General features: G+C 38.6%; 1 protein-coding gene across 5 annotated transcripts in view; it reads right to left on the reverse strand.

Annotated features, from left to right (window-relative positions):
- mtmr3 (myotubularin related protein 3) overlaps positions 1 to 9,894 on the reverse strand; it is a 31,849-nt gene extending 21,955 nt beyond the window's left edge. For 4 of the 5 annotated variants that reach the window (XM_028033040.1, XM_028033039.1, XM_028033043.1 and 1 more), the window contains exons 1-4: positions 9,813 to 9,894; positions 7,828 to 7,884; positions 6,472 to 6,561; positions 4,790 to 4,906 (exon numbers count right to left, since the gene is read on the reverse strand). In XM_028033040.1, coding sequence (XP_027888841.1) covers positions 4,790 to 4,906; positions 6,472 to 6,561; positions 7,828 to 7,830 — 210 coding nt within the window. In that variant the 5' untranslated portion in view covers positions 7,831 to 7,884; positions 9,813 to 9,894. The remainder of the gene's footprint in view (positions 1 to 4,789; positions 4,907 to 6,471; positions 6,562 to 7,827; positions 7,885 to 9,812) is intronic. The other variant, XM_028033041.1, reaches the window with a different exon arrangement.
- Between the last annotated feature and the right edge of the window lie 4,671 nt (positions 9,895 to 14,565).

Raw genomic sequence — 14,565 nt, forward strand, 5'->3', positions numbered from 1 at the left:
GGGGGAGAGCATTTCCTTTAAACTGAGGGGTTCATTTTCACACTACTTAAAGCTTTGACATCTTTTGTCACATTACAATCACAGGCTTAAACAAGTGGCATGTGTTAGAAAAGTGAAAGCAAACATGGGACATGGTTGTCAAACTTTCTTGCCGACAAAGGACCAAAAACTATTACATGCATTTGTATTCAACCCCCATTATTACAGCCAGGCTTCACCAACTCAAACTTAAGACCAGTACTAAAGACATTTAAGACCTATTTCACAACAGAAATGTACAATAGAAAATTGTGCATTTATATATAAACAAACGGTACCACTTGTGAGATTATAGATATTGGATAGATAGATATTGTCAAGAAGACATTTATTACTGTTCCTTTGAAATCAAACCAGAAACCAGATTTCTGGTTTCTGGTTTCATCTGGTTTTCATCCATATGAAAATATGAATGTTTGAATGCATGAATGTTTTCAAAATATGGATGTTCATCTGATCAGGTATTGTTTGAAACTTTCCTTGTTTGAAACTTCTGCAAAGTATATCAAGAATGTGCACATTCCTGTCTCTGTGTGAAACATATTGGAAACGTCATGCATGGCATCGCCACAAAAGGCGGTTCCACAAAGTATTTGTCAAGAAGTGTGAGTTGGGTTAGGGCGTGGGTGGGTATGCAATTCTAAATGCACCTCACACTTCTCAATTAAATCCCTGTAAAATATAGCTTGTGGTTGTAAAGTGACAAAATGTAAAAAAAAAAATATAATAAATACGTTGAAGAGCTTGCTATAAAATCTGCTCTTATGGAGGAGACGAAATGTGAGACATTAGATACACAACACCCATTTGGCTCACCAGCAAAGAGTATTTAAGACGTGTACCAATCATGCTCATGCAGTCAGTGCAGGCCGTGTGGCGACAGCAGACTGAAAATCCCTTTAGCAAATTAGTCAGGATCACTACAGTAAACGTTCAGAGCCAAGAATTAACCACCAGCAGGGTGACGTTCACTTCAAATGCATGGCTACCAAACCAAATGATCATCCAGGGCCATGCAGACAATTATCAGGTTACACAAACCACTCTGTCACACTGCAGTTGTTAACAGCGTAACACACCACAGATCCCTGTGGGCTTTAAATATACTAAATCCTCAGAGGTGTGTGTGTGCGTGTGTGGCAGCACAAAATCATTATACACATGTAGGTCTGTCACAATATCAAAGTTTGCTGGATGAAAAATTGTCCCAGAAATTATTCCAATAAATGAGCATTATGTCATTTTGAGACAATTTTCAACTAATAATAATAACAATCCTGATGGTTTATTAGTGGAGGTATAACCACCCAAAGACAAAAAATAAATAATAATTTCTGAGGAATATTTAGCACTGGAACTGGAGAACAATTAAAAGATTCAAAATAAACAAACAAAACGAGAATAATTATAATGGATTATAAAGCATCTGTAACCGAAACTGCATTTCAAAAAATAATCATCATTCAGCTTTGACAGGGAAAACAGGCAAGTTTGAGGCAGTGCAAACTCTCAAACTTGTTAGAGGATCTCTTTAAAACACTGTTGTCCAAATGAAAATGATCGCACTCATTTTAATGTATGGTGCGATTAATTCATTTATTGCTTATTGCGACTGGCTTACACACACAAAGAGCTTGCTTATACGTCCTCCTTGACACTGGTTTCAGTCGCCACATCAACTATAGGCAAATATAATTCAAAGTACAGAACTGTCACAAGCACGTAAGCCCAGATAAGACATGAAAAGAGCAGGAAGACAGTTCTGCTACTTTATACTGAGCTTTGTTAATGAATTAGGAGCTTTTCATGGTGGTGTGGTGGGCTTTTAGAAAATGTGAGGCTGAAGCTTATGTTCTGACAGTCATGCATGACTGCCAGTCAGCTAATGTACAAGTCAGCTCTCATTACAAGAACACAAAGGCAGGTACAGTGTTGTTGATGGACAGGAGGCTGGCAACCTTCATCTTTTGTATGGACATCCAATCTTTTTCTTTTATCTAGTTTACAGGAGCTACTTAAAACTAACATCTGGCATCAAGCATTGAAGCCTCCAGTCCCTGAGGCACCAGCTAGTTAGCGGGCAAGCACACAGTCAGCTCCACAGTTAAAATTCAACCACTCCACTCCATGCAGTTCTGCAGGATACTTACTGAAACCTCACAACAACAACTCTAGACCCCCACCACAAAAACAGAAAAAAAACAAAGAACAGACACGTAAGAGGGGAATGTCCATTTGTTAGCACTTTTAGCGCGACCGCAGGGCTGCCGTTACTGCATATTCCGGATGTTTCCACATCCTGCTGTCACTATTTAATTCCTGTGCTGCGATCTGCATCTCTAATCTGGCTGTCATCGAAATTCTTTGACTGCTTTTCAGCCGCTTCTCTCGCTCACCTTGCTCCAGAACGTCCCGCAGCTGTTTTCTGGGCCCTTACAGTGCTGTCATGTAACACAGACTCAACCCAATGTGTGTGAGGAGAACTCTGGTCGGTAACCAGAGGGTCATTAAAACTCAGACTCACCCCCAGTAACACGTGAAGGATGGACAGGCAGCAACAGGAAACACAAAGACTCCGTCATGCAGCATAATCATCAAAATACCCACATTTTCTTCATTATGAACCAATAGTCACATCTCTATTTTGCGCTCACATAATGCGTTCCAATTATTACCAACTTTAAATTATAACTCAGGGGTTTTTTAAGAATGTTATGTTTAATCATTTTTAGCCGATTTAATATTTCAATAAAACAATTTATTGTTTAAGTGTATGTGTTGTCTGACTGCAGATAGATGGCCCTTCCAGCAAAAGGAGCTGATGCAGATGAACACTTTATACAGTTTTATGATGAGATCTTTATAAAAGGAAAATGTTCAGTGCAACTCAAAGTATTTTATTCTTTTACTACATAATTTTTACTTTGATTTTATATCGCTGATCAACAAACTTAAACTTAGCGAAAGCAGCAAGAATTTAAGAAGTTAGTTCACATTTTTCTTGCTGAGATTAGACTTTAAAAAAAAAAAACATTTTCTAAACTAATAAAATAGAACATATTTGGCCATAAAAAGTTAGAAACCTGTACACATTTTTTCATTACGGAAAACCTCTGAGACCTGCAATAAACTATTCTTTTCTACTTTGTTTCAGAAAATTGCTGCATATTTAAATCACAGAAAATAAAATCACAAAATCACTTAGCGTTTTTCATTAGACAAACATTAGTTTGGACACTGCTGTTCTAAATGGAGTCCAACATGTCTCAACAACACTGCTGTTATTTAACAGACACGTCAACAAATGTGTCCTTAACTGATACAAAATGATGATAGTAAACACTACAAATTCCAATGGGGCCTATTTAAATTCATTGAGCATCACTTACTCAAGTAATATTGTGTAGTATAACATTTTGTACCGTAAGCAGAAGCCATTAAAGTAGTTAAACAAGCAGGGCATTGATCCAGGCGTTCCTTTGTGTGGCTGTGGAGTTCAGCACTAAGCCCATTCATATCGACCACACAGTAAAAACACAAAACAGTAGAGAAGAAAAAAGCTAGAGGGAAATATTCGGAATTCATTTGGTTATTGAGGAAGAATGGAATTGGCTAAAGTTGGCATTGCATCAGTATTAGCGTTGTCTAAACAAAGCTCATGTTTTCTCAAGAAAAGAGGTTGAGTTTCGGTAAATATTTCATTTGGTATCAAAGCAATTTGGAAGAATTCCATGTAAGAGAGCAGTGAAAAAACACACTGATCAAATCATAATAGTCCATTTTTTCTGGGAACCACACTAACTGTGTTTCCCTTAACCATAAAATTGCGCAGATTAAAACTACAAAAATAAATTTGCTGAATGAAAGTGCCCCAATTATATATGTATAAAAAAAACTCAAGTCTTTGATAAAAAGTTTTGTGCTAGGATGAGGTGGGTTTTTTGGCCACATCAAAATAAATGTATTTCACAAAACTGCGATGAAAACATTTTATCCGCATCACGAGTCACGTGATCAACAACCGAACGTTACTACTGGCAGAAATGACGAAGGAGAAGACGACAGGAAGCATGACGGAGGATCATGTTTTTTATTTTTATTTTATTTTTATTTCTTATGTAACTAACAAACTTATTTACATAAGAAATTTAATTGTATTTCTTCTCTAATGGAAAAAATCTCATTTGTGAAATTGCGCACATTTGTAATGGAAACGTAGCTGCTCTAGAAGCTTGGAATTATGAAACATAAACAAATGCAACTTTAATTATTTATCTTTTTTTTTAGCTTCCCGTCATAATAAACTGTAAATTCCATAATTTATACCAACATGAAAGCGAAAACATTTCCAATTTAAACTACTTGTGGTGTGTGTAATGAAACCAAACCGGTCTGTCTCTATAGAGTGAAAAGGTTGAGAGAGCCAAATAGAGGGCCTGACTGTTGTGCATCCCCTCTGGAGCAGCTGCAACCATAGCAACAGCAAGTCCAGAGAGGATGGGGGGAGTGGGGAGAAACAGAGGCTGCAGAGGAGCTGTGCGGCACTGCTGCCGTTGGAGATCAAGTCTGAATGGCCTGGTTCAACAGGCCGGCTCTGTTCATTCACAAAACAATGTCACACACTTTCACACAGCCTCCAACACACACAATGCACTTTGTTCTGGAGTTATTTCCAGTCGTCGGGCGACCGATGTTCTCTAATCAGATTTGCAACTTTAAAGCTCGTTGGAAACTTTTCGGACACACTTACGTTGACAACGGACTCCTTGAACTTTATGTGCAGGCGATAGTTGGACATTGCGATGATGGCGTCCTCTGCTCGCCCGACATACTCTGTGAACTCGCCGTGCAGCTCGGGAAAGGGCACCTAGCAACAGCAGGAGAGGGAGAGAGAAAAAACATCTGACATGAACTGTAAAGCCACACAGATCAGATCAGCAAAAATGATAACGCAAAAGAAACCTGCAGAGTCACCAAATGTGTTTATATAACTTGATGACAATTTTAGCCTCTGGTAGGAACTTTAAAACAGAATTATAAAGAAATATCTGTTCTGTAATAAAACAGGCACCACTTTCAGAAATGAGCTTCCTTTTCAGACGTGTTATATAACAGCAGCTCATCAATTTGTCACAGTCTGTTATTTCCACAAGGCCAACATAAAGTTAGTGCTCCTCTGTTTCACTGAGTAATGCTTAGGAAACCATGGTGCAAATGCAATCTCTCAAAACCAACATCTCACCTGCTGCTGTATCACTTCTGATCACTTTCCTCTTATTGATTTCCAGCTAAGATCATGATAATTATTCACATGAAGACATTTGAAAAGTATCAGTGTGAACCGCCCTACGTTTGCAATAAAATTAGGGCACAGACCTTGATGGTTAATTAATTAATTACAGTGATCTTAATGCAGTAAAATGTTTTAATACAATTAGATTTTTTTAAATTATTATTATATTTTTTTACATACTGAAGTTCCGGCCAGAACCGTTGTAGTGAAGCATTTGTGATAAATGCAGATGCACCAGCAACGTCCGCAAACAACAACAATGGACGAGGAAACCCATTTCTATCGGCCAGGCAGCAAAAAGGGGTTTTAATTAAAAATGTGGCTAATTTCATGAATTGCGATTAATTCATTATAGACCCTGAAATTAACCCAATTAAAATTTTTAAATCGAGTCCCAACATCAAATAACATATTACTTCTCCAAGTGATGTTTCTATTGCTTCATGAAAGGATCCATTCCACCTGATAGACCGTTAAAACTCCACTCCAGGTTTTCCTGGTTGCCTACAACAACTCATGCTCCAACCATAAACAACAAAGTGAATTTCTAGTGTAGTTTTGCTGAAAACTGAAAAACATCAGTCCCATTAACAACTGACAATGCCTAGCTTAAAATGTTGTCGCTTATGACAAAAGTGAGAGAGCAAGACTTTCTGAATAGAAAGCATTGCCTGAACAGAACGCAGCCAACTGGATCTTTTTTTTTTTACTTTTTGAGCTCTCACACAGACTTTAAAATTTGACTTGTTAATCATTTTGTTGATTACAATATTTGCTATATTTACAGCAACCGCTCACTGCAGAACAATGTCGCCTCTGCTTCTAAAATACACAATTAAACAAGATGAAAATGGTTTTTTTTCTCTCGCATTGCGGCTTGTAAAGGAAAACGGATTTGAAAATCAATTGCGAAAGTAAAAGAGAGATAAAAAAAGAAAACGTAAATACAAAATCCAGCCCGGACTGTTGTTGCTAAATCCCAAAGATGTTTATTCTCCTTTCACTGCTTTATTTTACGCTTAAACTGAGGGTGCGCTTTTAATAACTCACTATGGCAGTTATGTAATTAGCGGAAGTCAACAGTGAGGTTGAACCGTTTTACGGCTTAAGATGACCAGCGAGGACACGGCGTGGCTCACCTGCATGTTTTCCTCCTCCAGCACTGGGGACTTCTTGGGGAAGATCTGATTGGCCTGGATGCACTCCAGGCTCTGTTGCCCCTCCTCCTCCTGCACAGACAGCAAAGCACGTTTATCTGCAAACTAACCAGCGTTTCAAAACCACAGCTTTCTTTCACTGTCATATTTCTCCTTAGTTTGAATTTTAATTTGGAACATGTGACAGGAGATGGTTAGCTGAGTATTTCCTTCGTGTTGCTTATCTCCTGTCCAGCACACGCGCGCATGCACACCCACACAGCCTTATTTCAGCTTTCTCTCCCAGCTCGGTCGCAGAAAGCATCGAGGCTGGCTTTCAGATGATTCGTAAATGGTCAGCATGTCACAACGACCGTCTTCCTCTTTCCACCACAGCGTATTACACAAGCGGGAGGATTTTAAAACAACAAACCATGATAGATAGAATCAACAGAAGCAACAGAACTCCCAAAATTAAAATTAAATTAAAGAGGCTGTATTTTATGGCACTATGAACAATTATGTTAGTATCAGTAGCTGCAAAAAATGCCATATGGATCAAACATGACTTAGAAGAAATTTTACTTCATAATTTAACGCCTTCAAATTGGGCCTCTGTCTCTTTAAAAAGTTCTTTCTTTTTGAAACTCCGCCTTCAGGAAGTCATCACAACATGGCTCCTCTATTAACCCTGGCTAGGTCCATCCAGTGTTTTGCAAGCTGAATGGTTGCCACGGGAGATTAAAGAAGTTCTCAAACGTGCATGAATGAATCAAAACAACACTCCAGGTATGTTTCTGATGAGGGAATAACACTATAGCATGAAGCAAAGCTCAACTTTACATAATACTGACCCTTTAAACAAACCCATATTTTCATTTCAGAAGGGAATGCAGAATTTAAAGTTTTTTGGGGGAAAAAAAAGATTGTGGTGAAAGCAAAGACATTAACGATAAACAGCAGTAAAACTTCCTGTGAGATGCTGAGTCAGCATAAGCAGAGAGTTGTTCACCAAGTGCCAATGCTGTAGCATGAAGCTAAATCCAGCCAAAACGACAGCACTTTACTATGCTACTATAATTACAGAAAAACAAAACAGAAGCAGCTCAAACAGGAAATGCACATCCAGTCAGCTGCCCACATCACAAAGTAATGATAACACATTTGTGCAGTGGAAACTGAAAGTTGTCCTCAGAAGACCTTTGACACATTCGGAGCTGACGCAACCGTCTGCCTCCTGATAATCAGGGCTGACTAAAAGCGATAATCAATGGATCGCTCCCATTCTGCAGATTGCTTGCAGGACAAGGGACACGACTATTAGCATTCATCGCAGTAAACAAAGTGAGGATGCTTTACCATGGCCCCTGCCAAGGAGTGTGGGTCTCCCAAGGAGGAACTCCGGCTCGGTTATGTCTGCTCAACACAGAAACACAGAGAGATACTTAAAAACAGCATCAGGTTGAACAGGCAATCATTTTTAATTCAACTTATTCTGAGGTTTTTGAGGGTTTAAATCAGCAACTCTAGCTGCCTCGCACGTAAAAGTGTTGCATTTACCCATTAGTCCACCGTCATAACAAGGCCTGTCTGAATTGAAAAACAAATTCAATAATTTGCTACAGATTTCTCTGTGATTGCTTCATGAGGTGGTTGCTGGTTATTGGTCTCCGGGTGCCGCGGAGGCCAAACTGTTACCGCATTTTCATTTTCCCACACTGACTCCAATCAGGGACCGCCGTTTGAGCAACATCCATCATCTATGTTTAATCTGACGTGTCCACTGGTGAACATCAGCTTAGAAACACTAAGGTAACTGGACAAAAGTTATCTTAGCTGTGGATCAGCAGACTGTAAACTCAATCATTCGATCCGTTTCCCCCTCGGTGAACACGCCGTACCTGAGCGTTACTTGGTCATGAAAACATTCTTCATTCAGAAGATGAAGTACTGTAGACGGAAAAGTAGCTTTTTATTAGTACCAAATGAATTTAGAGGAAGAATGAGTAGTAAAGCCATTTAAATTTAGCATAAATCTGGACGATCAAACAGCAACGTTGCTCCTTTTTATCCTTCTGAAGATTCAGTTTCTGTCTGTAATGGATCTTGGTGATTTGGAAATGTCGCCGCTCCTTTTGGAAATCTTACAGGTAAAATATTTGTATAAAATGCTGAAGATGGATTCAATGTTAAAATAACAGTGAAATCCTCTTTTACAGAAGCAATTCTCTAATACACACAGTGTGACATCACCTCTACTCCAAAAAGCAAAATAAAATCACAAACAACAAAAACTATTTTCAAATAGTGATTTCTAGCTCGATCATCCTTTTTGTGAGTTGTACGATGCAGGACTAGGGAGAGGGCACAGGAATCTTTATTTAATTACATCAATATAGTCATAATGTTAGCAGAATAAAGATGCAATTTTACAAGAAAGTCTTAAAGTTACAAGGAAAAGGTTGCTTTAAAGAGCTAAAATCTTTGATAGTTATTGAGTTCTGACGTGACCGACTTCTTTTATTGAAATAGAACCACACAGACTGAGTTTCACAATAGCTTCAGAGTCCTGCTACTGGTAGTTTGATGCTGATATGTTGAAAAATGCAGTACTGCCTTATCTGTAAACGACATACCAAAGTATAACGTCACAAAATGCTCAACATTCCTAATTTAAAGTTTTTATTATTTTCCGTGTTGGCGTTCTCATAAAACAATTACTTCATTCTGCTACTACTACGACTTTATTCTGGTAAGATTAATGCTTCATTCTCATATAATTTCAACTTTATTGTCTTGTCATACAACTTTATTCTCATATTACTATGACTGTTTTCTTGTAATATGACGAATTTACTTTCATAATTGAAAAATAATGCCTCTCATATTCTGAAGTCATAGAAGCGGTAAAACATGTTTGTCAAACAAGATGGCCGCCCTGGGCGTGCTGACATCACTCTGAACTACAGAAATTTAAGAAGTGCATTGGTAAAAAAAAAAAAAACAGGAGAAGAAAAGAGAAAAAAAAGTGTTTTATCAACAAATGTAATCTTCAAACCCCCCCAAAATTCAATTAGTAAATATAAATTGATTTATTACCTGGCTCCAACTCCAAATATAAATTATTAATCCCATATAAAAACAGAAAGGCTAGACTAGTAATGTTTTGGGTGGCATCAATCATAGTTTTGAAGGAAGAACTCAATCAGATTAAATTTCTATCAGCAGTTCAAAGTTTTGTAAAAAAAAAAAAAAGAGAGAGAAAAATCAATAATTAGCATGAAATCTCGGGTCGGTTTGAAGACGACAAACAAAAATGTCAATCATTACAGATTAAAACTTACTGCAGAAGGTTGGCACGGATCAGTCTCCAGTCCTGGTTAATCTGTTCGGAAATTCTGACAAGGAAGACGTGGAAATGAACAGAAACTGTGAGAACATGTTGTTTTTTTTACTTCTTAAATATCCTTATACTTACACAAACAGAAGGTTTCTTTCCAAACTACAGGAGCCCTTTTGATTCCCTGGCAAACATAGATGTAGTGGTGGTCACAGTGGCATGCATGTGAGCTTTGAGATACCAATTAAACTCAGATGTGGATTGGAGAAAAAAAAAAAAAGATGCCTGCTGGTGCCTAAGGCACCAAGTCCACGTCTGGCCAGCTTTGAGTCTTGATCACATGAAAACTAAATTAACACACAACTTGTTTTAAAGCCTTCCTATGAAAAATCAATCAAACTGACGTCAGATGTAGTTTATCAACTACAGAATAGCAAAGCATGGACGGTTTTAATTTGGTTAGTTTCTGGTGAATTCATATTTAAATCAAGACTAAAGCTTCCCACTCAAATGTGGTTCTGGTGACATCACACAAGGCATAGGGCAAGTCCATTTGTAATCTTTAGACCTAGCTCCCCCCTACCACCTCTAGTGAAAACGATCAGCTGGTATGACAGGCATATGGGTAAACTTATGTATCGTATGTAAACACGACTCAAATCAAAACAGTACTGACAAATCGAGTACACACAGAAACCAATCAGATGGAAAACAACTCAGCAGAACCAAATCTTGTGTCTTGTAGATCGTTCCACAGAAAGCACACGGATAATTTGCTTTTGCTTTTTTCATTTAGTAAAATCATGCAGCAGAAATCCAAACTTGATTAGCCAGCTGTGGACTCCTTGTCAGAGAATTTGTTAGAGGGAAAACATGCACCATTGTTAGCAACGTTGAGCTAATTCAGCTATTGGTAGGTTTGTCACAATAACTAGTTTTGCTGGACAATAAATTGTCCCAGAATTTACTGCAATAAACAATGACATTGTTTGTTTTAAATCATTTTCAAGTGATAGAATTGTAATGGAATAATAATGCAAGGACACATTTTCCAAGATCAATAAACTTTATAGTCTAACAAATATTTAATGCCGGAACCGGAAGACATTTTAAATATACAAAATACATAACCAAAACATTAAAAAAAAGAATTACGAAGTCTTTGTAAACAAAATTGTTCCTAAAAATGGGGTTTGTTCACAGCAAAGCACCAGACTGAAGACATCTGTTATTCAGCTTTTGGTAGAAAGTGAGAGAGAAAAGAGAAAAACAATAAATCATGTAAATGGAAATTATTGAGCTTGAATTTATCATGCATTTAATTAATTCATTATGAAAGACATGCTGGAGATTAAAATAAACCGACAAATAGCATGCCAAACATATAACCTTAACTAAGTAAACTGTATTATTTTATAGCCAGGGTGGCACAAGTTATATTAATAAAGAACAAGAAAACAAATTTAAACATAATTACAAATCTAATTGCTATGTACCGTAATGTTCTTTTACATTGCTAAAGTGTGTTTATATAGATGTAGCATTTTTTTAAAAAGAGACCAAACATCTTGCTTCTAAACAGGCAACCTGTTAGGGATATCTCAGCAAACCGCCCAACAAATAGCTGAAAAGGTCAGCTCTTACTGCAGAGACTGAAATCTGATCTAAGAGGGTCAGTGAATGGACAGCTCAGGAGCACAACACACCTACTCATAAACATTTAAGATGCCCAGGCAAGGGGAGGGCAAAAAGAGAGAAACATGGGAGAAAAAAAATAGTCGAAATGGTAACAGATGAGCCCCATAAACAAGGCCTCGTCTCCAAGAAGCAGGCAAATGAGGTCATTACTCCATTGCTTTTACTGCTGGTGCTACCTGATAAAGCATATCTGACCGAGGCACGGCTCTGTTTACAGCGGAAGGCTTATGATCAGAGCCCGGCTGGCTTCAGTCAGACTCACACACGGAAGGATAAGCTCCGTTAGAGCCTCGGCGTTACTCCTGTCCCGTGACAGGAGCCGCAGCATCTCTCCGCCTCCTCCTCGGTTTTAGCTGGTTGAGAAAGTCCAAACTGACAACCGGCCATTAACGGCTGGTCAGCGGTAAAAAAAAAAAAAAAAAAAAAAGCTTCGACCGAACAGACTAAATATAAAAAAAGAAAAAACGCTATTGCACTCTTTGCTTTGTATGAAATGAGCTACAATAAAACCACAGTCGTTATTTTAATTTTTGAGCTTCAAAACATACATTTGACTGCAGAGGACATATTTACTGACACGCAGGTAGCAGTTAACTCCACTTTTCAATGTCAACGTACTCAAGTGGCGACGGAGAAAACTGTAAAATGAAGACTGACTGGTCTTCGTTCTCTTTGGGCAAGCTAACTAACGTTAACATCAACAATTAGCCAGCTAGCGTCAGGCAATTCCAGCTAAATAGCAACGTACACTAGAGCCTAGTCCTAAGAGGACGTTTAAGGAACACCACTAGCTCTAATGATGCAATGCGCTGTTATGTTGCATTGTCCGAGCGCTGGTTAAACCACAGAACAGCCAGTAAGTTCACTTGCTAGCCTGTAGCTGCGGGAGCTAGCCGCTCAGAGCGAGTGTTTTTGTTATGAGATGGAGGGCGGACCCCGGGACGGAGGCCTCTGTCAAAACACACCGCGGACGAGGCTACAGCCGCTTGACTCACCAGTCAAAGGAGTGTTGAGAAGTCCGCGGCCGAGGATTTATCCGAAGCCAATGGAATAACTGAAGAGCAAAGCAATCTCCAGTAAATACGCATTCGTCATATCCAAGCCAAAGCCCCGCTTTCAATACGTCCCCTTCCAGCGCCGAGCCTCCGTCGCCATCGCCGCGAAATCTCCAGCCCGACAGCATACGTGCCGGCGACGTCATTACGTGAGAGAGAGCAGACGCGAGGGGGCGTGGCTCAGAAACACCACGCGGTACAATAATGTAAACACTGTCCATACTGCCAAATTACCGCAAAAATACTAAGTGGGTGGTGAAGCATACATTTCACGGTCTAGTTAATAAAACAGCGTCACATCTTGAAACACAATTTTATGGAGTTCTATAGGCAAAAATATCTATCTATGTATCCTTTTTATGAGGAAAATAAATACACAACACAGCAGGTCTTAAACAAAAATGTATTGACTGATGGCTTACATATGCAATTTATTTTCCAAGAAAATTGGCATACCGTTGACCATTCTTTAACATTTGATAGATTGACATGTGAGGCCTTACAGTTCATTTCAAACATTTTTGGAGCCTTCCTTACAGGCAACCTTTAAACTAATTTTCTTTGGGACAAACCCTCAGTGCCAGAGTTGTAGCCACTTTTTTTAAATATATATATATTTCTTCCGATCGTCTAAATTTTTGCTTGCCAGCTACTTTCGTTTTAGTGACTAATGTCAATTATAAAGTAAAACTACTGAGTTTAAAGTTCATAATTAAAAACAAAGCTAGGCTTTTCTTTCTGAACTGGGTGACAAACAGCCCCACACACAAGAAATTCCTCTGCAAGGAAAAATGCACGAAACATATGATATGGCACAAAATAACCTTAATTTAAATATGAACCAAGAATTTTTGAGTTCCTGCTTTCGACAGATTTGTAATGATTCTGCAAGTCATATAAATCAGCTGCACCATGCATGGACATTGCTAATGTAAAAAGGACCTTAAGTTCGGATTCACCGTTCCTGTGTAAGAAGAATAACACACACAAAAAACCCAGTCTATATCCCCTTGTCATGTGACCAGAATTAATTGCATGCAAAAACAATTAGATGATGTTTACATGAGAAGATCACGGTCAGGGTAAATACATTTCTTTTCACGTGACCATGTTAATATGAAAAACAATGACGTTTTCTCCATAAGAAAATCTAATCAAATCTAATCAGAGTATATTATGCACAGAGGATGGTTGCTGGAAAAGCGGCACAAAAGCTTTTCCGACTCCGAGAGGAAAACAAAACCGTGTCGTTGGAGAGCAAGTCCGCTGATCTTAGAAAAAGCAACCCAACAAGCCTCCTTCTGGTGCTTCCGGTCTGCGCTGTGCTTTGACGCACATCCGCGCGGTGAATTACAAAAACTGCGTCGGTCCTCCGAGCAAACCGCGACTTCATAGGAGACAGCTCAAACTCCAGCGACCGTACAAGATCCACATCATCATTTATTGAAGAGCACAACAGAGTCATTCTCTACACACCACATGTTTATCATGATCACCATCACCGATGAGAGCAACCGTTTCAGTAAAGCTTTAAAAAGCAAGACTACCCTGAGAGAAGGTCTAAAACGTGGGCAAGCTTGCCAGACAAGAACTGGCTCGACAGAGTTTGGTTTATTAAAATCTGTACACTATATCTCAATATATTCAGCACATTTTGTCCCGAGGATGTAGGATTACTTTTATGTTTTTTTTTCTTTTTAATAATTGTGTAATATATATAGCTCTACATAATACAATCCGAGTCCTCTGAACTATGTAGACATGTGCAAGTGTTTACTACCAAATCCAACAATACAGTAAAGGCAAGACTTTTGAGGACGCTAAGTAAGGATGACGCTCATAGTGGAAAAAAAGTTCTCGGAGTTCCCACAATTATCAAAAACCTAAGTGCTGCAAGTAGTTCGTACAGGAGGTATTGGATATGTAGGTAAGTGTTCAGAGTATAAAATAGAGGCAAAATACATAAAGAACATCCTGCAAGCATGACAAAGAAACGGCTACAGA

This window comes from Xiphophorus couchianus, chromosome 12 (assembly GCF_001444195.1).
Source record: "Xiphophorus couchianus chromosome 12, X_couchianus-1.0, whole genome shotgun sequence".
In the NCBI taxonomy this organism is placed as follows: Eukaryota; Metazoa; Chordata; class Actinopteri; order Cyprinodontiformes; family Poeciliidae; genus Xiphophorus; species Xiphophorus couchianus.